Source organism: Oryzias latipes, chromosome 22 (genome assembly GCF_053564925.1).
Source record: "Oryzias latipes strain Hd-rR chromosome 22, Olatipes_Hd-rR_3.1".
Taxonomy (NCBI): domain Eukaryota; kingdom Metazoa; phylum Chordata; class Actinopteri; order Beloniformes; family Adrianichthyidae; genus Oryzias; species Oryzias latipes.
The window spans coordinates 29,714,638-29,740,566 of record NC_136258.1 but is presented as its reverse complement, the minus strand read 5'-3'; the positions used below and the strand labels follow the sequence as shown (position 1 = coordinate 29,740,566).

General features: G+C 45.5%; 1 protein-coding gene across 6 annotated transcripts in view; it reads left to right on the top strand.

The window, feature by feature from the left end:
• The first annotated feature begins 2,951 nt into the window (after positions 1-2,951).
• numb (NUMB endocytic adaptor protein) overlaps positions 2,952-25,929 on the top strand; it is a 30,085-nt gene continuing 7,107 nt past the window's right edge. For 2 of the 6 annotated variants that reach the window (XM_023951656.2, XM_023951652.2), the window contains exons 1-3: positions 2,952-3,226; positions 22,432-22,568; positions 25,151-25,225. In XM_023951656.2, the coding sequence (XP_023807424.1) occupies positions 22,443-22,568; positions 25,151-25,225 (201 nt within the window). In that variant the 5' untranslated portion in view covers positions 2,952-3,226; positions 22,432-22,442. Of the gene's footprint in view, positions 3,227-3,709; positions 3,735-20,496; positions 20,538-22,431; positions 22,569-25,150; positions 25,226-25,929 lie in introns of those variants that run through there. The other 4 variants (XM_023951654.2, XM_023951648.2, XM_023951649.2 and 1 more) reach the window with 3 other exon arrangements.

Genomic DNA, 25,929 nt, shown 5'->3' with positions numbered 1-25,929 from the left:
TTTTCGAGGAAGATTCAGAGATATTTGAACAGATCAAAATACCACTTTGGGGTTTGTTTTCACGAGTAATAAACATTAATATACACGTAACCCTTGTTCTATCCTAGGCACTTTAACACTGGGAGTTGGGTCATCTAGACCCACTAGACAGAGCTCTGAACCTTTTTTCTTCAATGATTTGTGATCTTCACTGGTGTCCATGGATTGCATGAAATCTTTCCACCTTTATCCACCTTTGTCATGGTAGGAAGAACACCTCAATGGAAGGGGGGGGGGGGGTCATTTAAGATAGAAGAAGGGTTAAAGACCCGCTCCCATGAAAATGGTTTTCTTGTAGCACATTTATAAAGAAATGAAGCTTAAATGTGGCATTTCTGAGTATTTCTTTATTCAAATAGTTGTGAATCAGGAGCAGATGAAGAAAAGGATTGTATTTGTGAAAGACGCCGGGCGGGGCCGCAGTCTCTTTGCTCCGCCCCTTTCTGATCATCCGCCTGCAGACAAATAGATCATGAACAACTTTGTTTTCCTGGTCTGAGCTGGAATCTGGATCAGAACCGGACGGATGGATAAAACTGATATTGCTGCCATTTCTATTGCACCGCCAATGCTAACTTGGATGGATGGGGGGCTGTAAGCTAGAGGGAGAGCAAGTAAACAGAGTTCTCTACAACAGAGAGGGGGAGGAGGGAGCGTGGTTGCTCCACACAACTCAGAGCTGAATTTCTGATGAACTCCTGGCGCTCTGCAGAAACTATGTCCTAAAAAAACAACACAGGTTTTTAGATTTAGTCTAAAAACATCATCAGCATTAAAAGACCAGAAACCAAAAGATGATCGGAGTTGGACTTTGAAGACACATTTATATTGAGGGGTTAGAGATTTTATGTATTTCTTTTTCTCCACTTTTCCCTGGACGTTTCTTCGTGGGACCAGCAGAAGATCAGGCAGACGTGCCTTCAGCCTCGTTGCATCTTCTGTGTTTAAGCCTTACGGTGCAGAAAAGCTCAAACTCCTCAGGTGCTTCTTCTTCCTCTTTATCCTCTGAGTGACTAAAAATGACACACAAAACAGGCCGATGCTATTTTTTACATTTTTCTAACTACTGTCAGCCATGAACTGTCCGCTTGCTTGTTGTGTCCTTGGGCAAGGCACTGAAGCCCACATGAGGCAGCGGAGTCTCCATCAGTGTGTGAATGTGTGTGTGCACCGAGTGAAGGGGACTGTAAAGTGCCTTCCAAGAAGGAAGTAAAGTTCCATCTACAGTTTTAAACCTCAGCTTTAAGGCGGTCAGTTCCTCCCTTTGGTCCCATGTCTCCTCTGTCTTGGGGGGGGGGGGGGGCATCCTGGGGGTTAATACTCCAGAGCAGGAGGTGGGAGGTACCAGCCTTGAGCTCCAGACTCTTTCACTGTACATTTTTGTTGGGGTTGTTTCTGGAGCAAGAAGCGAAATATGAAACTGTTAAACTCAAACGCTGCTTCACTAAAGGTGAATCCTGAGCTGCGGCTCAGGTGACCTCATGGTGAGGTCACGCGGCCGAAGCTGCTGGCAGCTTTTTTCCCAGTAAACAACAACATTATAATTGCTGTTTGCTATTACTGATAATGAATCAGTAAAAGCTGATTCTCTGTGGCGACCCTGAAGGGATCTGCTGAAAGGTGAACAGCATTTTTACTTCCATTCAGGGAAAGGATCCCTTTTCTCAGTGAAAATGTGGACATTAAAGCTTTATTACTGAACAAAAATATGGGTTTTAATCCAACAACAGCCACAAATACTTCCTGTGGGGGGTCATATTTTAAGCCAGACAGTATTTATTTGAGCAAAACTTATATTTGAAAAATGAAGCTCCTCTCCCTGCGAATGCTCAGGAGCTTGTTGCTGATGTTGCTCATGTTGACCACAGGGGGGCAAAATACTTCAACATTTCACCAGGAATGCAGCCCCAGGACCTGCCAGGCCTGTTATGTGCATAAAAAGATAGAAGAGATGATTAAGAGGGTTGGCTTTCAAAGGCGTAGAGACAGTGTTAGAGGTCAGCAGTCAGAGACACAAGACAGAAGAGAAACCATCATCATAACCGGCTTTGCCGGCTGAAGCTCTGTGTGTTTGCCTTCTGATAGGAGAAAATATGCTGCTCTGCAGCTTTGTACCCATTGGAGCTATGTCAGGAATGCTGATAAACTTCTGGCCAGCTAAAGAGGCCAGTGTGTCGCTATGGGGGTAGAGGGGCGTAGGCCTGCGTGGGGCGGCTGAAGATGGTCAAATGATCAACATGATGATGGTTCAGACACGAGCTGTGCAGGAACTGTGGGAAGTTCTGCTCAAAGAAATAAATCATCGAATCAGTCAGACGCTGAAATAACGGCAGAGTGGAACATGTGTCAAATAGCTGTGCTTTCATAGTTTATGCAAAGCAAATGATTACCTTTATTTGGTCAGAGAGGGTGAAACAGGATGACACATTGTGCATTTTCCCGTTCATTGATCAAACTGGCAGAATCAAGAGTGGTGCCTTTATAGTGTTTTGTTAAACCTGAAAACCCATAAATGTTTATTTTTAATGGTTATATTTTGCATTGTTTTCACAAAAAATAGACATGATAATCAATCAGAGACAAACGAGAAAAGTAATTAATTTATAGAAGAAAATAAATACAAAAGAAACAAAAAATTTGCTAATTAAAATGAGAAAAACATTAAATCGTCTTTAGCTTTTTATGTTTTCTTTAATTTAATTAGATAAAATAAATGAATTTAAATGTTTTAACGTTCTTTTGTACTTTTTACATTTTTTATTTTGATTTTGCTAAACAGCTTACTAAAAAGTATTAATTTATTGCACAGATTAAAATTGTTCCTTCCTTTTTTAAATTAAAAGTTAAAATGTTTTAAAAATAATTTATTTACTCTAAAATCATCCTTATCTTTTTTTTGTCTTTGTGCTAAATTTCTTATTTGTCGGCAACCCCTCAGAATTTGGCCCAGTGGCCATCGATCACCGTGGACCCGCACGCGCCGGCCTATGAGCGCGCGCGGAGGCGGTCCGTTGCCAAGGGCGAGGTTTGGTTGAATCCTCGCGCTGCAGCCATTCAGCGGCGGCGGTTGGCCCGGAGGGTCTCGGTGACGGTTATTGTGGAATTTGAATTATCCGGAACGGGACGGCTCGACGGTCACAGTCGGGGCTTTAACGGGGCCACGTCTGGATCACGGAGGTGATCACAGGTGAGCGGGAAAGAAGGGTTAGCAAAAGGGGCTAAAGTAGCACTAGCCCGGCTGATGCAGTGGTGTTAGCCCGGTTCTGTGGCTCTTAGCTCGGTCTGTAATCTCTCTAATGACGCGGTGAGCGAGCAGGAGTGTTCAAACCGTCTCCGGTCTAATCTGTTACCGGGAAGAACCGAAGAAAACGGAGCCCTTTCGACGTTTTTCCTCGTCCTCTGATCACCTGGTTAACTTCCAGGTACCTGGTTTAACTTTCAGAGGTAAACGGGTGAGGTCAGAGCGCACGCGAACTGTCACGACACGTTGTTACACACGGCCCACTCGTGTAATATCACTGTCACAAGTGCGCACGCGGGTGTGGAAGTGCGAAGAAGTTCGGATGTTGGCTGTGTCACGGCTCACGTCGAAGCCTCCGCGAGCTCCGAGCTCGCGCTCTCCGAGAACGAGCCGTGACTCATCGTCCGAACGCGCAGCTTTTTTTTCCAGGTGTGATAATGGGGCCCGAGATGAGGTAATGGTATCTCCGTGAGACCGTCCGGCTGCCGGGAGTACCCCCCCCCCCCCCCACTGCATCCACATCGGTACTCAGATTACTTTCCACAGGAAAAGAGGCGCGTGATTGACGGCGCGAGCCTCATGACGGACATTGGGAAGCGGGAGTCTGTCGTCGTCCCGCGAGGTCACAACTTTGTTTATGTGACGGGGGGGTCACGGTAAACAGTGATCGGGGGGGGGGGGGGGGGTATGCGGAAACACTGCTGCTTTGTTTGGGATTTAAGGGGAAAGTTAAGGAGAATTGTTAACGTTACCGGGAAGAAGGTAAAGTCTAGAGTTTACAGTTCTAATATTTGACCGCATCATGCTGCTTATTTATGGCACAGTCTGTCACGTGCCGAAGTTCATGCTTTTATTATATGATCATTTATTAATTTACTTAGCATCTGGTGTTTAAATCTTGCTTTTCACGAAATAATAATTTTAATACACTTCATTTTCACACTTTTAAACTGCTAGAACAGCCATAAAGTTCCCTTATTTGTTTAGCAAAATTCAGAAATTTGCCTACTTATTTTTTTATTGCTTCTTGATTAGTAAGAAAATGTCAGTTTTATATGTTTCTCCATAAATAGGATTTTGTAAAATGCCATGAAGGATCTCATTCATCCAGCTGATGTCTTAAAGTTCAGCTGGGACGTTTGGTTCGGATGACTCAACTCTTTTTTCTTAAACTTTTTATTTGTTGTCTGACTTTAGATTAAATAAATTGATGAAAAATATCAAATAGAATTGTAACAAATCCGAATTTCCTCTAATGGAATACTTTGGACGGTAAATTGATTTTTGCAGGACAGGATCTCCTTAGAAATTCAAAAGTACTGTAGTTATTTGGATTTCCAAATGTAAAAGGCTTCGTTTGTAAAGGGTTTGTTTCTTCGGGTGCTTGGAGCTGCCCTATTTTAGGTGTATGTTTGGGTTTGAACTGGTCTTTAGAAGAAATGACAGATGCAGACAGAAAGTGCTGCTGTGTGTTGTAAAACAGAAGACATTTTATTGCAGATGATGATGATAACTGAGAGACCAAAATGATCCACATTTTCTAAGCTCACATCCTGCTGCTCATAATGAGCATGAAGGAAATTGAATGAGTTGTTGTTTTCTTTGTCTGATAAAATGACCCTACAACAACAGGAGGCACATCATTACTAAACATTTACAAGCATTAATGCCGAGTCGCTGGCCTGAGTGAATCTCATCAGAGTGAAATCTGCTGCATTTCAAAATGTCAAAGCTTTATTTAAAAACACAAGGTCACAGTGAGGAGGTCCTCTGAAGAGGCAGGTTCACATTCGGAATCAATTCAGCTCCAGTGTTTCTAATAGGCTGAAAAATGGGGGCGGGGCTTCTCTTTCCACAAGGTTGTTAAAGTAACCCATGGTCATCCCCAAGAATTAGGGGAGGGGCATTGGCAGTTTCTCACTGAAGCGCCCCCCCTGTGAATATGTCAGCAGCAGGAGGAGAAGCCCAGAAGGCCCAGTCCTCCTCTGTGGGGTGCGGTTTAGTGGGAGACATGATGTTCTCATGTAGGCACAGAGACAAATGGGATGAGGGATGGTGGGGCCAGAGGGATGGACTGTCCCCGTTTCTCCAGCATCCTCTGAGTTAGCGCCAGAGGTGGAGGTGAAGCTCTTTGATCTCTTCTCCACAACCTTTTCTCTACACATGCTTCAAGTTGCGGTTCATGGGTTCCAAAACCCCTTATCACCTTTGCATGGGGGGGTCATTTTTGTCCAATTTTTCTTGTGATGGAGGACATGTATAGAAGAAGTTAAGATTACAAGATTGGATTTCTGAATATTTCTTTATTCAAATCGTCATGGATCAGGAGCAGATAAAAACCTGCTGTTTTTTTTCAAACAGCAGGTTTTTATCTGCTGTTTGCAGCCTACCACAGCAGCAGCTGTGGTAGGCGGGGCCAAAGTCTCCCAGCTCCGCCCCCTTCTGATTCATCCACCTGCAGACAAATACATCCATGAACCTCTTTGGCTACGTTCACACCGCAGGCTGAAACGACCCAATTCTGATTTTTTTGCCCCTATGCGACCTGTATCTGATCTTTTCATGACAGTCTGAACGACACAGATCCGATCTATTCAAATGTGACCCAGGCCACTTGGGTATGTGGTTCTGAATCTGATACGTATCCGATCTTTTGAAATGCGACCTCTGTCTGACCGGCCAGGCCACATGAATCCGACCCGTACGTCATCGATACGCTACAAACGTCATCATTCTGCATTGAAGTAGGCGGGAACGGGAACATAAACATCAACCATGGCGGACGATGCTGCTGAGACCAGTCAGTGGAAGGAAGTGAGGTCACCGATTGATTCATATTTGGGGTGACAGCTCTATGCAGGCCAGACTCCAGGGCTCTTATCACAACCGGGCGGTTTTTGTAAACATTTCCATTGAAATGGCCGAACGTGGTGTTGAACTTTTCCGCGATTACTTTTTTTTCCCCTCGCGATATGCGATGTAAGGGATCAATATTGTGATGACGATATAACTTGCGATACATGAAAAAATAGCCAAACAACCAAAAACATCACTTCCATTTCACTGCAACAGTTCAAAAATTATACCTTAAATGACCCTCGTCTACATATGAGGTGAACATCTAACGAAAAAGCGTCCATCTGATTGGTCAAATGCATAAAGGGATTTATTTGATTGGTTAAATGGCGAATACTTGTAAAGCGCTTTCTACCTTCTTACGAAGGCCCAAAGCGCTTTACAGTCACAGTCCCATTCACCCATGCACACACACAATCACACACACATTCACACACTGATGGCGGCTCCGCTGCCGAACACTGGCGCCAACCTCCCACCAGAGGCAAGGTGGGGTTCAGTGTCTTGCCCAAGGACACTTGGCGTGCAAGGCGGGAATTGAACCTGCAATCCTACGATCATGGGTCAACCGCCCTACCGCTGCACCACGGCCACCCCGGTTAAATTGGTTAAATATTCCAAGCTGCCATTAGATTTTTTTTAGCACATTTAAGGTCACCATTTGATACAATTTTTGCCGTCTTTTGCAAGATGAGATAAATTTGCAATTTATTGTTCGCTACTTTTAGCACCCAGATTATTTTGGTTTTTGTTACAAAAATTAATTGATAATTAATTTTATTGGATTGTACTGTAACCAGCTCTTGTTATTCTGAATGAATTGAAGTGATTCCCGGTTTATCCACAGAAGGGTAGAGAAAAAAGGTGAACGGGTCTCCAAGAACTGATGTCATCCCAGACATTAACCTGACTGGTGACCTGTCCAGGATGTCCACAAGTGGGCGGGACAGGCTCCAGCAGCCCCGTGACCCCGAAAGGGACAAAACGGTAGAAGATGAATAAATAAAGGTTGCTCATTTAATATTAGAACTGTCTTCAGGCCAAACTGGATTTTTACTGAAAGTATTAAAAAAGAGTAGTTGAAACAAATGGAGGCCTTGTGAGTGTGAATTGATCTGATTCCCACCGATGCCCTGTTTACTGACGCCGTGCATGTTGGGTCTTGACTCTGCTCCACATTCTTCTCTGCCTGGGAGCAGATCCAGCAGAGCCACTGTGAGAGGATTCAGTCAGAGGATGAGTTTAAAAGCCAAGTTCTCAGATGTGCAGCTGACCCCGTTTCCACACAAGATACCTAAAATAGTTTCTGTGGAAGACTTGGGCCGAGCTCGTGTCTTCAGTGACAGACACGTCCCGGCTTTTACCGACCAAACCAGCAGAGTTCTGCACATGGCAGCAAACCTTACATTAGAACAAGTTGAGTCATTCAGAACCTCCGGATCACTTTGAGGAAATTACATGGACCCAAACCGGGTCGCATGTTTTTACTACGCTAACTAGGCGCCGTGGTGATGCCCTCTTTTTTCTGAGACAGTGTTGGTGTGACTGTTCAGGTCATATGAAGGTTTTGATGCAGTCATGTTATTGACTCCATTGGTGTGCATTAAAGGAAGTGCTCCGTCACCTCCTTCCTGCAGGTTCTTACATGTTTTGTCGCTCATCCTTTCGGTTTGTGCAGAGAATTAATCCTAAATCTGACAAGTTCATGGCAGTTTATAGACACAGAGCAAAGCAGAGCCGTGTTTCACGTCTTTAGCTTTCAACTGGTCCCAGAGACATTTATCTCCTCATCTTTTCCTGGTGGAGTCTTCTGGGGATCAGGGCTGGGCGGACCAGGGAGCCTCTCTGAACGTGGGAGCCGCTTTTCAGGTCTGTGCTGGTGTTGCTCCTCCCTGGATTCGACGTGAGGCTCAGGGGCTCCTTTTGTGTCTCTCGGGCCCCCCGTATAACATGATACCTGAACAGCTCATGCTTTATTCAGCCTTCTGATCTCTGCTTTAATTGGGAGTGACCTTGGGCCATTCTGCTTAAACTTTATTTAGGTAAAGTAGGATTTATTTAGTGAAGATGCTGCAGGAAGGAGTTTGTTTTAGTGTCTTTAATTTACACACATCACTCAGAAAAATACAGTCCTAAAGTTAGCATTTGTGAGCAGAAAGAAAATAAATTAGTCTGTTTATGACTTTCTGTTTAAAAGTTAAAAGTTTCTGCATGTTTGAGGAAATCCAGTTTTATACCATACATGTGTTTGTCATGAAGTCCAAAGGGCCTGTAATTCTCCAAGCTTCAGTGTTGCAGTGGGATGGGGCTGGGGGGGGGGGGGGGGGGGGGGGGGGGGGGGCTTGCTGCTTCTCAGGTTTTGTTCCTGAATGTTTTTAGGATTTCAGGACGTTTGTTGAGGGACATTTTTAAATTTCTGCCTGGCAGACGTAATCATCATCTGTCTGCAGAGACTTGATACCTTTAACTTGCTGATCTTTATTTCAAAAAGATTGTTGTTTTTTCTTTTTACAAGTTGGGACTTAATCAAATTTATTTCGACCTTAAAAAAAATCCAAAAGAGTAATTTCTTTAGACAGAAGCAGAAGTGTCAGAGTTTCATAACCGTTCTTCTACGTTACTCACAGTGTGACACGTCCAGCCTTCCCGCTGAAGAGCTTTTCACCTCACAGGGAAAAGTCTTCCTACACAACATGCAGACGATGGGGCCGAGCTCAGCGACACGGCCACTCAGTGCACAGCTTTTGTGCATTCATGTGCTTCTTTGCATTAATGCAAAGCTTTAATCTGCTTTTGTAGAATTTACTCTTAGAAGCACTTTGACATGGATTCCTGTGTTTGCAGACCTGAAAGTAGTTATTATGTTCACCACATGCTGACATGCACACGTGTGTCAGTAGTGTCAGTGAATCCGGCCCTCACTTCTCCTTCAGTTTTTCAGGCTCCGCCCACAGTCGCTGGATCTGGATCTTTGTAGCCATGGCGCCGGTTTCATGGTAACCACCTCTGTGGTTTTATGTGGTTTCACCGCTCCACTGGATAAAGCTGGCGTGCTCTAAATGAACATTGTTATCTAAGATTAAATACAGGCTCGTTAAAAACACATTATGGTATATATTTTTCAGTGAGCATCTTTGTGTGGATTAAAAAGCATTTTAAAAAATTTAACTCTTCAGATTCTGCAAATGAAAATGTCCGTCTGCGTTCTTCTGGAATATGTACATAATGATTTGTTGACCCTGGTGAGGATTTTGGGTAAAACTACTGCATGTCATATATTATTTTTTAACAGTTAACTTATCTTTTGAAGTTTTTTCAAACTTGTTTTCCTTCCATGAATGAAGAACATGAAAAGAGAAATCTGCACCTGGTTGGTTTAATCAAATATACGTAGTTTAAATTCATTTAAATCAAATACATTTGAATTTAAATGATGTGTTTCTGCATTAATAACCAGCCCTAGTTTTTACTTAGTAGAGCTTCAGGTTGAAGTTTTTGCTGCTGTTTGAGATCATCAATCGGCTTCTGGGAGCAGTTCCTCTGCTTCGTTTTTATTTACGGTCATTTCATCTTTTCTGTTCAGCTGAGATGCTATACAGAGTTTTTAATTGAGCGATTGTTTTCTGTTTGTCAGTGAAGTTGTTGTGACTGTGATTGGTTTCTCTGGTTTCTGGGTCCATTTGGATCTTCTTTCAGCGCTATGCTCATTATATAACAGTACTGAGAGAATCCTCCATATAATAACTGCTTGAACCTCATTCAACTGTAATTGTAATGATCCATTTGTAATGTTGCAGAGCAGAACTGCTGATTGTGATCAGAGGAGTCCTTCTTTTGGCCTTTATGTTGTTTACGGTGGAGGAGAAGCTGCACAGCGGCTTACTCTGAGGCTTTACCCAATCGATAATTGAACGTTCCCCCAGTGGAAGATGGTCAATTATTAATGAGCTGAAGATCATGTTCTGCCTCAAGAAAAGAGGGTTTATGAATCACTTCATGCATTCCCAAATGTTTGTGGGGAGAAGGTGGCTGTTGTTCCGGTCAGATGTCAGCTTGAGCCCCTCACAGGGGATGCAGGTAAGGAGAGGCTGTGCAGGACGCGTTTGTCGTGCATCACTGACAGCAGCGCTTTGTTTACTACAGACTTACAGGTGTCAGAGCAGCATGTTGGTGCAAATGTGACGTATGAGTCAGAGCGAACAGACGGAGTGTGTGAGAAATGGATGCTGCAGCACAGTGTGGTCCACGGAGGAGCGGTCCGCCTTAATACAGTATTAGAAATGAGCCTCCATCGGCTTCTGGGCGCGTGAGCCGTGCAGACCAGGTCTCCGCCTGCTGGTCGTTGACCTGTTGTGGCTGCAGGCCTGCAGCTCGTCATGGGAGGACTGCGGATTATCTGGCAGTAATTAGTGCCTGGGCTGCAGATGATCAGAGGTGATCAGCTGGTGGTGGAGCTCTGGTCCCTTGTCATCCTCTGATGTTCTGCAGTCCATTCCCACATGTTCATCTGTTTTCCTGTATGTCTGTCGTCTTTAGTTCTTCAGATTTCCTCATAACAGACCTCAGGCCTAAGATGCTCCTCCTCTGACTCTGAGATCATGACGGCTGAAATTTGGGTTCAGCTTGTGTCTCGTGAAATCATTTGTTGTAGGAAAACTCCTCTTTGAGCTGCATCCCGCCCTGCAGCCATGTGACCTCGGCACAGCTTGTTTTAGTGTCAATTACATGTCAGTAAACGCACTCTGATTAATGAGGTTGGCATGGCAACTCTGGATTGCTCGTCAACTTCTGGAAGATGTTTCCTCGCACGTTTTCACGTGAAAACCTGCGATTAGCAGAACTGAATCAGAATTATAAGTGCTGCTCTGCAGTCAGCAATCAACATTACCAAAACTATCTCACCGCCCTCATAATCCCTCTTTACTTAAGTACATCAGTACATTTGTCCAAATCCTATCTTTGATTGTAAAATCTGTGGTCTGTTTTCCCTCAGAAACAATATGTACTGAATATTGGTTTAATGTTTGATCAAAGCCCAGAAAAAACTGCTGCTCACGTTTACGTCCACCCCCAGACTTCACACCAGCGCAGCATTTTCCAGTGAACCTTGTCATAATCTAATCTGATTCTTTTTGACATTGCTGGAGTTCATAGTCTGCCACACAATGTACCTTAATCTATTACATAATTATCTATTCAACATTTTGTCAACTTGTGAGCGTCTGAAGCTGCTGAGCGAGAACACGACTGCTGTGTGTGGAGATCCTTCTGACCTCAGTCCAACCCCACTTTCATCACGCCAGACAAACCAGCGCAGCCTTTAATCCTACGCCCAGTTGGTTACATGTAAACATGTTGTAGGTTCAGCCCCTCCACCTGCAGGCGGGGCTGGTGGAGGGAGGAAGAACAGCTGAGGCATGTCTCTGCCCGGGGAGACAGGTTGTGCAGGAATTGCGTGTCCTTTGGCTCAGCAGGAAGTTCCTGTTCCACTCGATCCTCTCTGCTCGTGCTGCTGGACAAACACGGACTCAGACAGGCGTCTGGCTGCCTGACGAGGGTTTCTGTCATTTTCCCGCTCTCTCCTGGTCCTCTTTGTGTGTCTGCTGTTATGCAGTGTTGCTGCGATTCCTGCATCTGTGCAGCATTCGTTGTCTTTGGAGACAATAATCATTTGTTTTAATTCAACATTTGTTCCTTTTTACTTTAAACAAGTTTCATTTATAATATTCTGATTGTCCCAAAAAACGATTTATCTGCATTGATTTAAAGAAGATTTGTTTTTCTTTGCCTCAGTTCTTTGATACATTTTGATCTTTTTGTTTGAACTGTTTATTTTAATAAAGCAGAACCCAAATCTTAAATCATCTACTACATCAGAAGTGTGTACATTCATTATATACAGCCAGGTCTTCCTTGAAAAAGAGATGCAGTCTCAATGGAATTTCCTGGTAAAAAATAAAATATTTTGGTGCAATGAAAACCCTTTGTTGCTTTAACAAACAAGAGGTTCACTTTAGTTGGGTTTTTTGAGACTGACTAACTTTTAAAAAGAATAAATCTGCCTTCAGGTGTTAGAAACAAGGTAAGGTCCAGTAAAAGAGGGTTCTGGGTAGTGAGGATTGTCCCAGGTTCAGGTTTTGTCCCAGGTTTCTAGTCTTCAGGGCAGCTGGACTTTAAAGGTCCATCTAGAAGGTGTTTGCTTTCTCTCTGATTTTTCAGGATCCTGCTGGTATTTTTTTATTATTGGAACACAAAAAGCTTGAAGTTGTGAGAGTTTTTGCTAAAAACCTGTTATTTTTTTCAATAATAATTCTTAACAAAAGGCGTACACATTTTAAAGCATTTTTTGTTATCTATTGAAGTGTGATAAAGTATAAATATAATTAAAATCATTCAGTGCATCTATCAGGGTCTGTTTCCTCAGTGCAATTTGCTGGGCAGGTGTGACAGCTCACCTGGACTCTGGCTCTCCTGGGAGTTTATAAGGCAGTCCACAGCTCAAACATGAAGAGGAAGGACTGTCAAAAAGCTGGATTGTGTTTGAGATGGTAAACGTGATGCAGGGAGGAAGTCGGTGCACCTATGATTGTACAATAATCAGAGGGTTGGAGCGACTTGCAGTTTTTGTTTCTGGTGCTTTTTGTCACCAAACGAGCAGCTGTGGGAGCATTTTTTTAGTTTCCTCCACTCTTTGGTTTTCTCCTCGGAGACCGAAACCGAATCATATGAATCTCTGAAAAAGGCTGGAGTCCAACAGAGTCTCCCGGTTTGAACGCTGCCGCAGAGTCCTACGGAAATGTGGTTATCCTGGGATAATTGTGTGATTAGACAGATGGGATTGGGTTGGCATAGTGATGAGACTTTTGGGTGTTTGTGGGGGGGTTATTTTAGTCTCCTGAACTTTAAAGGTTTATGGTTGTTCTCTGTTTCTATTGGGGAGGTAACAGACTGATAGAGGTGACATGCTTTCATTGGGTTGGATGAAGCAGCTGAACGGGTTCATCCGCTCCGTCTGAGAGGGATGTCTGGTCCAGTTCAAGCTCAGCGATGGTCTCCCCAGACAATCTATACTGAATCCATACTCACCTTTGCTTCAAGTTTATTGGGAGGATTCTGTCTGCCTTTGGTCTGTGGGGGGAAGCCTTCATAAAACTTCACCTGTGGGGGGAAGTTTGGATGGACTTGAGTCCATAGTCTTTAGGAGGAAAAACAGCAGATTTGGATGAATGTAGTACTGCTGTACATCTGTAAATATACCATTACTCCAGCATGGAGCTGTTCATCTGCAGAGCTAATAGATCATGTATTAACAGCGCTTTGCTGAGGCCCGGTGAATGTGTAACATTCAGCTCAGAGAAATCTCCGTCTCTGCAGTTTGGCCTGATTTCTCCACCTTGCCTGATCTCCCCTGAAGGCACCTTATTACCCAAGAACAGCAGAGCTCAGTAACAAAGCCGTTTCTGCTGTGGAGCCACCACAAGCTGCAATCATCTGTCTGCATTTGTGCGTTAATGGCCATGTTTTTAGGAACAATGTGTTCGCTGCTGCTGCTGCTGCTGCTCCTGCTGCTCCTGCTGCTGCTGCTGCTGCTGCTGCTCCTGCTGCTCCTGCTGCTGCTCCTGCTGCTCCTGCTGCTGCTGCTGCTGCTGCTGCTGCTGCTGCTCCTGCTGCTGCTGCTGCTGCTCCTGCTGCTCCTGCTGCTGCTGCTGCTGCTCCTGCTGCTGCTGCTGCTCCTGCTGCTGCTGCTGCTGCTGCTGCTCCTGCTGCTCCTGCTGCTGCTCCTGCTGCTCCTGCTGCTGCTGCACTTTATATGAATAGACTGTGATGTTCCCCAAAACATTCTAAAGAGTTTCTGCTGAAAGATGTTTGGCTCTGAGATTAGTCTGGGGGGCCTCTGCCATGTTCTCTGGGGCAGTGAGGGTAGGGTCACATGCGATTCACCCTGAAGTCATGGAGGAGTTTGTTCTTTCAACCTGAGGCCGTAGTCACATGAACCTATTGGGGGGGTTGACCCGTACGGGTTCTGCAGGTTTTTGGGTTGCACAAGAGACGTCATGAAAATGGAACGTACTATTGTTGTGCGTGTGGTAGTAGGCATATTGCGAAGTAATTATAAAGATTATAGAAGTTGAACACACCCTTACGCCACACGTTTGTTGTTCGTAAGGTGATAGTGCTAGCTCCTTACATGAATATTTTCAGTCTTTGGGCTCATCGAGGGGTCAATGACTTCAATATTTCGTTCTGCGTGACTTGTACAGGTTTGCGCTTTTGTTTTTACACGGCCAACATCCACCCTTAAGGGCAGTAGTGACAAAGGATTCTCTAAAAACCTAGACTGCGATGGTTCTTTTGATTCAGCAAATGTAAAAAAAAGAAAAGAGGAAACCCTCTCTTTATTATCTTCTGTACAATCTCAGCCTCTCTGTAAAGATGCCTCTCTGCGGCTGCCACGTGATTTACGACCTACTGTGTGCGGCGAAGCTGCCTGCTGTCTGAAGAAAGCAGGATGGATGGAGCTGGTGCTCCAACCACTACATCAAACCTCTCCAAAGACGCTGTCCAGCCTTTCTGTGCTGCCTGGCTGTTCTGTTTACGGCACTATTCACTTAACCGAAGAGCAATTCCATCTCTTCTGCCAGGCTTTCCTCTCAAACTGTCACAAAATGCATTTTTGCCCAAAAGCAAACAGTTTAAATCTTCAAAACAGATGCTACTTGATGGCATCTTCAGCTTAAAACCAGCCTGACCCAGATTCTTGGACACACCTGAGGGGGGACCGCTCGCTCTCAGTCTGCTGATTTACTAAAGGTGTGCTCGCTTAAAAACGTGTGCATGCCAGGAAGTATTGCCTTTAGGGGAGGAATCTCCATGTGTTGATCTGACGTAACTCTGATATAAAACTGGAAACTGCTGTTATTAGGTACAAAAGTCCACATGTCTCAAAGAATCAGATAATTTAATAAATCAGATGTATTTAAAGCTCACTAAGAAGATGCTGGTCCAGAAAAAGACGACAAAAAGAGCGGTCTTTTATGCTCATGCAAAGCCAATGTTTGAGACACAGAGTCTGCATCCAGTGATGCCATGTTGTGCTGCTGCATCTGTCAAAGGTTGATATGAAACCGGCCATTAAAACAAAAGCTGACATAATTCTGTTTTTCTTTGTTCTCCTTTGGCTAAAACAGTTTGGACGGTTGGCTCTTGTTCTTCCTTTTAGCACTGATGTCCACCATCAGTGGATGAGCAGGCTGACCTGGTGCAGAGCGGGAACTGCAATGGTCTGAGCGTCTCACCTTAAAAAGCAGACCTGCAGTCTGTTGCATTTGTTTCATTCCTTCATTCTGTGCTCTCCATTGCATCGATTTAACACGAACAATCCAAAGAGCGTGCTGCATCCCTATTTAAATTCTAAATTCTTAGTTACCTGTCCCTCAGTAATCCTACTGTAACACAAGGTGTGATTCAGGCCCCAGAAACATTTGGAGGGAAGCTTTCAGATTGACGTTCCTGTGTTTTATTTGCCTACTTATTGCGTTTATGTCGTCAGGGCTTCTATTGTAGAAACGGCGAGAACGGCTCTCTGTTCCTTCTTCTGCGTCGTTGCACCCGCGACCTTCTTTCAGTCTGGTGTTTCCGTTGGTTAGAATCCCAAACACGGCTGAGTGGGTAGCACATGTCCACACAGCAGCTGGAGCGGCAGAGACAGCAGGTTGTTTTCCAGACGTCTGCATCCGTGTTTCCGCAGGCTGCATCATTCGCTGCACCTGCGGCGCTTCAGCCCATTGCTGGTTGTTGATGCAGCAGCTTCCAGCTCGGCTGTAACGCTCCACCATGGCTGCTGGGCCCAAAGTTAAGCAAAAAAAAAGACATTTATGTGTTCTCTGGTCATGAAAACAGAGCTGCAGCTGCAACATGAGAAAGACATTTATTGGAGAGACGGCATGTCACCTCTGATCGTGATACCGACTTCATTTAGGTCAGCTTTCCCCCGAGTGCCAATGTGTCAAACTGTAATTAATTCTCTGTGGCTGCATCTGACCCAGAATATCACATTTAGAGTTAGCATGATTCCAGGAGCAGCCGGTCGCCCGCTCCACCCTGCATACCAGTGTCTGAGTAACGCTAGATCATCTGCTGCTTGGATCTTGAGAGTTGTGAGTTTGATGGAATCTAGTTGAGCGTTTATTTCATGTTGCATGAATGAAGGAAGCGGAGGCCGACCGAGTTTCTGGACCAAAGTCTGATCTTCTAGATCTTCTGTCACTCAGTCTAATATTTTCTCCAAGAACTTTGTAGGACATCATGCAAACATGTCATTTCCTTTATTCATGAAAATGTTTTGTTTTGGTTTTAAAAAAATGGTTTAAATTCTTCCGCTCACTGAAATACTTTCAAATCAAAGATCAATGAAAGTTGTGGACATAAGGAGTTTTTACTGTAAAGTTTACATTTTGTAAAAACTTAATGGCAACTAGAAGGAGCTGCGTTTCCAGAAGAAACTGCTAAATGAAAATGAAACCTAAAGGGTAATAATTGGAAAATAAATTAAGCAATGATCAGAGTTGAGCATAAATAAAGTGAGAACAGCACAACAACAATGAAAAATGCGAGCGCCGGGTATCGAACCAGTGACGTCTGCACCACAGCTAGACTCTCCTGCCACCAACCAGGTTCAGTGGACGGGATCATTTAGTGCTGCAGCGACTCTACGGCAGCTGGGAGGATTTCAAAGAAAAGGAAAACTAACATCCCGACACAAAGTCCATTTTTGAAAAGCCCACAAACGTGTCTACGTTTTTCTAGATGTTTGATTGGGATGGAGTTGACTTTCTAGATGTGAGGGAGCTTTGTTTGTAAAAGTTGAAGGCTGTTTTCCTCCGTCCAGCGTGTGACGTCACGCCACAGCGGGGACATTGTTGAAAAGTTACCAAAGTTTGAAGTCCATTTGTGAAAAAACTGTACATTGCATAATCACTGGACTAAAATATGTTGTAGTCCAAAGCCTTGTGAGCATTTTAGTGTTTTAATGGTGTCTGTAGCTGAAAGAACGCCGAAATAAGAAGCTGCCAGACAGAAGGAACTTTGGTGAAAATGTCAGAAGCCTCTCCCATTGAAACCCATCATAACGATGAAATTACCCCAAAGTTTAAAGCTTTATATTTCAAAAGCTAAAACATATGTTAGGAATCTGAAAGAATTTAAATCAGTTTAAAGTCTTGTGAGGCTGCACGGTGGCGCAGTGGTTAGCGCTCTTGCCTCACAGCAAGAATGCCCCCGGTTCAAGTCCCGGCTGGGGGACCTGGAACAGAACATCAATGGGGGACGTTTCTGTTTGGAGTTTGCATGTTCTCCCCGTGCATGCGTGGGTTTTCTCCAGGGACTCCGGAGAACCGTCCAAAAAACATGCTTCATAGGTTAATTGGTCACTCCATAGGTGTGAGTGTGACATGTGTGACCCTGCGACAGACTGGCGACATGTCCAGGGTGTCCCCTGCCTTCGCCCACAAGTGGCTGGGATAGGCTCCAGCAGCCCCGTGAAAGGGACAAACGGAAGAAGATGAATGACTGAATACAGTCTTGTGAATAATTTGTAGTTTGAATAGTGTCTCTAGTGTAAAGTATGTGGTTGAAATGGTTGAAAGAAGCAAAGGTTTTCAAGAATTCCCCATGTATTTCAATGGAGGCCTGGAGGATCCTGGAATTCCTGTAATATCTCCAAAGGGTTGAAGGATTTGAAAATATAACCAAAAAAGAAAAACAGGAAAACAATTCAACCCAAAAGCAGTAAAAATGCAATAGATAAACTATTTTCTGTCAGTTTTTCTTCCCTTTTTAAACTTTGTCTATCGAACAAACTTAAAGCATCCATCATCCACCTGCTGCTCCAGATCTTTATTGTGTTTTTGTCAAACGTGCCTCCTTCTATGTGTGCTCTGCCATAACCAGGATCCGTGTGCACGTGGGCCGTGCACTTGCAGCTCGTGTCAACCTCCTCTGAATCGGACCGGGTCTCAGCAGCTGGAGATTCTGCTGTAGACGAGCAGTTCGGTTGTTCTTCAAACTAAATGCCCTCTGCTGTGAGCATGCTGTGGGGGGGGCAACTAAACCAGACCAAAACTTTATTTAAACTGCCAACAAACCGTTTACAAAAGGCTGAGAGCACAAACAGGAGGAGAACTGAAATATGGCCTTGCTGCTTGACCGGTCAGCGGTCATGAGGCACATTGATCGCTGCAGCTCCAGCTTTGAGCTTTTCAGAAGAAGTGGTTGTTTGTCTTCAGCTGAAACGGACGGTCAGACGCTCGGGACCCGCTCGGCTCTGGTGTCATCGGGGTTACGCTGTCCTGGACGCCTCGGCTTTTACTCTCATGCAGATTTTCTCCAATCTGTGAACGCTCAAACCTGCAGAATAAAGTTGGATCATCGCAGCATCTTCTCTTTGTGTGGGTCTGCAGACCAGAGCCGGACGCTTCCGGATCCGCTTGACAAACCGTGTGACTGATTGAGGACCCCTTCTCTCTCTTTTGATAGCCTTTCTAGACTGTAAGTCTTCAGAAAAAATGCTAATTAAATGCCAAATTTGATTTAAAAATTAGCTGCGTTTATGATGAAGGAGATGATTTTTCATAAACTCTCCTTTTCTGTTTTTCTTTCTTCCGTCTTGCTGCATTCATCCTCAGGATCCTTCTGCACGGATTAATCACTTTCTCATTCCTGGAGAGATTATTCAAATGCTGTTACATCTGCAGCCCCCCCTCCCTCCTCTCAGGGCTGCAGCACCAGCGGTGGGAACTCCGTTCATCTGCCTCTCTGTTTGGTCTTCCGTGTTTTCGCCTGCGTGGTCGTGGCGTGCATACGTGTAGTTCTCTGAACAGTGGAGCATGAAGGCTTCTTGCGTAATTGTCCTCATTAGTGCAGCAGGAGAGGAGCCAGAGAACGTACCAGAACAGGGGCTCTGACAGCTCCAGCAGGTTCAGCCCGCCTCCTAACACCAGACCTTCTCACAGTCCGCCTCGGTCCTCCCTCATCAGGTCACATTCACCCCCCCAACCCTTTACCAACCAAAGCAAGGCATCAGAAACGAGCCGGTTTTCTATCGCCGTGGATTAAAGCCTTGACCCCTCCCTCTGCTGCTGCACCAGGAAGTGACTGAAACATGCCACTCCTTCGTTACATACCTCACTCGTTCTAACACTACTAGTGTCACAAAGGTGTTTACCCCCCAGGGTCATCTGGTAGCCCCCCCATTCTGCTTTAAATGGATCCGAGCATTCTGGCTTTAGTCCCTTTTCTGCAGCAGTCGTGGCTTTGTCGTCGCCCCCCTCCTGTACTTTTAGACGAATCTTCTCTCATGTTTGATTTTCAAATGATGAACCGTCGCCCACCTTCATGAGGATCAATACTGTTTGAACAGAACATTCCGGGCATCTTTATTTCAGGAGGGATTTTGATTTTGATTTGATTTTTTGATTTGAAATGGTTTATTTGAAGCAATCAAAGCAAGAATAAGGCACAAACAATAGAATCTCCAGTTATACATTCGCACAAAGACGTATCAAACTTAGGATAATTGGACATTTGATCAAAGATTACTTGAAAGGGAGTGTAAGGAAGCGAACCTACATAATAAGGCTGGAAAAGCAGATATCTGTGGCTGCAGTTCAGGTCACACTCACAGAGATGAGCAAAAGCATCTCAGAGAAGACTCTGACCATCAGCATGAACTCCCACTGCTTCATACAGGGTCTGAAATGACCGGCCCCTGGGTCGTGGCGTCCTTTGTGGCTCAAAAGCACAGTGACCCGCTCTAAAATCCTCTCTGCTCGTGTGATGAAGGCTGCTGGCGTCCCAGTCCTTCAGAGGGTTTCGCTGTCAGACCGCCAACATGAGGCGTTGGTTTGGCTGTTCCTTTAGTTTCCAGAGGGGAGTGTGTTTTCTCCCTTTCAATGAACCACTCACCTAAATCCTGTCTTTGACCTCCGACCCCCTCCTTCTGTCTGGGTCAGCAGACCTTCAGCCTCCTTGCATTATCTGCACTGATCTGTGCTCCATCAGGATTTCTCTCCAAGTCCAATTTCTTCTCTCTATCTATTGACCTCAACGATCCGGGACTGGAAAAGTCCTTCCAGGTCGTTTGGAACTAAAACCGTTTTTTTTTTAGCACAGTGTTGTTTGTAATTTGGTTAACGCTGTGGTTCAACGTTTTCCAAACGACAACAGCTTTGGAGAACGCCGTCCGTTTACAGTAGATCTGAGTCCTCGGAACCGGGCTCCACCATACTATGTGGGATAGTAATGTTAATGCTGTAAAAACAGAGATGACGTCTTCATGATTTTATTTGTCCATGTTTCAACAGCAGCAAACAGTGGAAATAGTTGGACTTCACTAGCACCTCAGGTAAAGGTGTGAGTCGTGTGTCCATGTTCTGAACCTGCAGCAAAGTGAGGTGCAGGAGTTTCCCTCCTCCTGCTGGTCTCTGCGCTGCAGCTGCCGCTCTGCAGTGGACCACACATGGACTGACCTACATTATGGAGTTTGTTCAGAGATAAGGAGCATCATCAACATGTGCACAGTTGATGCGCATGCGCAGTTGATGGGCATGCACTGCAGAGGTCAGCTGACTGCGTTATAACAACAGTTTCTTTAGGTAAAGGGGCTGATCCTCCCATTGCTTAGTAAATGTTTAAATGAATAAATGTTGCTGCTCCAGACTCAGTCCTAGACCATCTGAGTATCAAATGAAATATAACTCCAGTTTTTAAACTCAGCATTTTATGGCATACATTGAAATGAACACTTAATGACTGAATAGTTCATGTTTTAGTGCCACAGAAGAAGCATCCTAAAGAAAACGGCACATTTATCTTGATTCATTCGCTGAAAATGAGTTTTTTTCCTTTATAACAAATGAACTGGACTGACTATATTCCAGAACAAGTCATGGTGTCTTCAGTTGCTTCTCTAGTTAGAAGCCCAGGTATCCAGGCTCATTGCCGGCGGAATCAAACGTGTCATGTGTGAACCCTTAAACTAGTAAAACGGCGCCCCGTTCAGCACAGCTCAACCTTCTGAGAGCTGTCAGAACTGCATGGACTTTGTGTTTTAGGCCATTTTTATTTCTGGTCAGAGCAGGTTGACTTGTAACGTACGCCGCACCCCAGGCGGGGAGACGCACGGCCGACCCCCCAGGTGACAGGTTGGATACGTTTGTGTGCGGAGGCCCGGTCAGGCGTAAAGCTTTATTGTTCGGCCTGCAGAGCTGTAGCCTGGTGCAGCCTGATAAGAAGCCTCACCTCATCTTCTTCAGCGTGCAGGACGCTGCGCTGCAGTCCGGCTTGACCGTCCGTTGCGGTTCAGTGGGACGTGTGTGCTGCCAGTGTTTGCAGTCCGCCTGCTTGTTCGTTGACGGTCGACTCTCCTGGATTACAGGCTTTTAATCTCAGCAGATCCTCATCTGCTTTGAAGTTTGCGGGTGCGACTGGCCGGTCAAAGAGTCTGCTCACGTGTTAAACGTCAACACGGCAGGGGGGGCTCGCTGACTTTTGGTCCCCGGGTACAAATTTCCCTGGGAGGCGGAGGCCAGGTTTTTCCATGATGGATGAACCTTCACTTCCAGTTTGGATCAGGAACTTTTAATTGGGTCTTTGCTTTTTTGTGCCTTTTAATCCTCCCTTAAAGCCAAGGAGGAAGGCGTGGAGTGGAAGGCTGTTCGAGTCCTGGATTCTTACAGTTTTATCCTGAGCCAGCTCAACCAAACCTCCTCACAGGACAAATCTCAGCGTGCTGGGGAAGCTTTATCCAGTCACCAAAATCAAATCAGGCAGCTTTAGTGTCAGAACTCGACAACGTCTCTACAAAAAAAAGGTTTTGTTAAGGTTGGACTAGATTAAGAGGATATCGATGGTTTTTTAAACTTATTTGTTGGACAGAAAATAAGTACGGTAACTTAACCAGAATTTATAGGAATTTAAGTTAATTTCTGCCCATGAAGCCTCTGTAGCCAACATTATATTAGCATTACAGTACATTAGTCCTCATGTCTGTCTGAGGAAAGAGCATTAAGTGTTTAATTAGGCGTTTTACCGCCTGAAAACATCTAGAATTAGAGTTAAGAATTCTAACCCGGGTTATTATTGTTGGAACGTAACTCCCACGATAACGAGGGACGCTTCTTCCAGCCTCCTGGAAAACTGGATGGCTCTTAATCGAGTGTCTGTCAGAGGTTTTCCTTCCTTTATGAATGAACTTCTGGGTCTACCGTCTTCCTGACATGAGCTCTGCTGTGTTGCAGGGAGCTCAGTGATGAATAAACTACGGCAGAGCTTCCGCCGAAAGAAGGACGTCTATGTGCCGGAGTCCAGCCGGCCACATCAGTGGCAGACCGACGAGGAGGCGGTCCGCGGCGGGAAGTGCAGCTTCGCAGTCAAGGTGACCCCCCCCCACACTGTTTGCACACAGAGATTCAAACACAGAAAGCGTCGCTGAGGCGGTGGTTCCTTCAGAGGACGAGCTAAACGAGCCTGAAGACGCCTCGGTTCCTGAACCTTTGAATAACATGACGCAGACGTCCTATGCAGTTGATGGTTGACCTAATTATGACAAGAAGATCTTTAACTTTTCAAACACAAGTGAGCTTCGTCTCCACCTCCCTCAAGGAAGAGGGAAGTCTGCAGGCCAAGGTGTTGTGAAACCGTCATGACTGTTGTCACGATGAGGAACTGCAGTGGCGCTCCACATGGTGACAGACTGACTGCTGTCGGTTGGAGGTTTCCCCATCAGCGCTGTAGGTGAAGCCAGAGTCTCTGCTGCACCCGTGGTCGTTACAATGCCACAGATTCAGGATCTGCTTTAAGCTGTCGGACGTCGCCATGGTTTCATCCACCCCCCTTCTACACCCACCCTGCTGTCTTCAGAGCTACATTTAGACTGCTCCCACATAAAGCAGCGTCTTTGTCCTCACTGGAACGTCGTCTATGCCTCGGCAGAAACGTGAAGGACGGCCACGGCCCTACCTGCGAGTCCACGCACGCCCACAGCCCGCCGTCTCTTTAAACAAGCCTTCACTGTGACGGTGCCACCTACCATGCTGCCCCCCCCCCACCCCCCCCCACCACCACCACCACCACCATCAGTAGATTCTGACCACACAGAAAGTCTCATCCTGATGCGCCGACAGGTGCTGCACACACCTGCTCGTCTGCTCAGTTGGGTTCAGCAGGATCAGGAGCTCCGCCCCTCGGAGCGCCGTTACTTCCATGTGACGGTGGTGGGGGTGGGGGGTGGGGGGCTCACTGTGAAACAGAAAACAGCTGATGGCAGGGCAGCTGTTTATCCATTTAAACAGAGCTGTTTGTTCATTTACACTCAGCTGGATCTGTGGCAGGGCATCCATGAAAATCCGCTGTGAGGCTGCAGGCTCCAAAAAGGGGGTCCACACCCCCAAAACCTAAGGTTTAACCCTTGTGGCCCCCCAGATGTCTTTTAACTTTTAATTCCTTTTTGTAGGTTGTAAAGTTTGCTGGGCCCCCTAATAGTCATTCTTTTTAAAAAATAGTCTTTTATGTGGTTTAAAGTCAAATCAAAGCTGTACTGTTGAATCATCACAGAAAATACCTGGAAACCCCCCCACCCCCTCACAAATAAATTGGATTCCAGCACAGATACTTCTCTGTTACACTGATGTCACCATGCGTTCCTACGGGTTAAACACAGTTTCACTGGTTTTATAGATGAAATCAAAGAACAGGTCAGAGTGGGCGGAGTCACGTGCGCTACAATGACTTTATTTCTGAACGTCCTTCACTGGTTTCCTCGTCCAACGTTCAGCCTGAAATGATGAGGCTTTTTCGGGGGGATTTAGTAATCTGAGCTCATTGTGGGATTAAGGTAAAGTCCTACTAGCCGTCACACACCTGGGGGTGACATTTCCTCCCCCCTGGGGGACAGTGATCTGTGATCTGCTGGTGTTTCAACCCCTCCCAGTCTTATGCTGAGTATCAGTATTGGCCATGGAAACAAACCATGGCCAATGTCAGGCGGGACACTCTCCCACTAGGCCACTGAGCTGGATCCTTGGTCCAGTTACTTTGTGTTCTGCTTCATCCGGATGTTTCCTCCAGTCTCCCCGACTCTCGTCCGGTCCCCTCCTCCTCCTCAGCATCCTCTCTGCTGGTGTTTCTGGGCGTGTTAACGTGTGCGTGCTCTGATGCACATGATGACGTGACTCATGGCTCCAACGTCACGCTCTAAATATAGTCAGGCCTGAAGGCGGGGTAGATGTGGGCGGGCCATGGAAGCTCGCCGCGTTCTGTCTGTAAGGAAAGGGTGAGGACTTCCTGTCAGGGACAATCGCTACCTTGGGGGGGGGTCGCCTCAAGGACCCTAAATTTAGAGATGTATTTTTACTGCTCTGTCTAAAACTGGATGCAGAGTAAATGAAAGAACCTTCTGGATCATGTGCTCACCTGGATGAGGAGGAGGCTCAGAAATGAGGAGGATGAAGTTCAAAGGATGACTTCAAAGACACTGAACACGTTCCATAAAATAAAATAACATTTGATTGCTACGATTTTTTACCTTCATTGGTTTACTAAAAACTGTGGTCACATCACTAATGATACAAACTGGGGAAAAAAACCTTCATTCATGAAATTATCAAATTAACAGCAAATGGAAAAATATGCAGGACAAGGAAAAAAACGAGGAATAAATTCATGTTTCATTTTAAATAAAGGTTGACTTTATTCAAAAAACGTCTTTATTTAGTTTCTTTTAATTCTCTTAAAACAGATTTAAAAAAATGTAGAAACCACATTTTAACATGTTAATATTACAGAAATGCTTAGAAAAGAAAGAAACACGTTTATAAAAAGATCAGTTATTTCTACAGGTCTGTTTTTATGATCAAAGGAAGAACTTGATGTTTGATCTTCCATAAATGATGTTAGAAATATTCATCCTTAGCAAACCTCTGCTGTCTGTCTGCTCACACCCCCCCCTGTGCTCCGCAGTACCTGGGCCATGTGGAGGTGGAGGAGTCCAGAGGGATGCACATCTGTGAGGATGCCGTCAAACGGCTGAAGACGGTAGGTTCCTCCGTCCCCCCTCCCTCTCTGTCTGCCCCCTTCCCCAATCACTGTGTCTCTTTGGGCCTCTATGTGTCGGGGGCCTGAGTGTGGCTGTTTGTTGTCTCTAGACAGAGGACGCCCCCCCCCCCCCCCACCCCACCATCACCACCACAGATAGTTCCCAGACACACCCCCCCCCCCCCCCCCCCCCCCCCCCCCCCCATGTTAGCTTGAGCAGAAAGGTCAGCATGGACTTCCTGCTCCTGCAGAATCCACTGGAGTTACGTAACAAGGAACAAATTCCAGTTCGGGGGGGTCAGCTGTTTGCTGAGCTCCACCCAGGTCATAAACTCTTCCTGTGTGTGTTTGGGGGGGGGGGCTTCTGCAGTCAGAGCCAAACCTGATTCTGCAGACCTGCACAGCTTCATGACAGAGACCAGCGTCTGTCCAGGAAGAACAGCCCAAAGTGGAGGTTTCAGGACCATCATGCATCTGTGCCCAGAGCTCCCGTTGTCCTCCTGAAGGCACCGCTGCTCGTAGGTCTTCTGCTGCCGTGTCCCTTCAGACGTCTGGATGCTGACCTCCTGTAGCAGCCGTGTTTTCATATCTTCTCCGGGGTCGGCCTCACTTCAAGGTCGTTTTCAGGATGGCGTGCTTCTCCACGCTGACTTAAAGGATGAATGAAAGAGTTTTTATTTTCCTGCTGAGCTTCAACGTTTCAT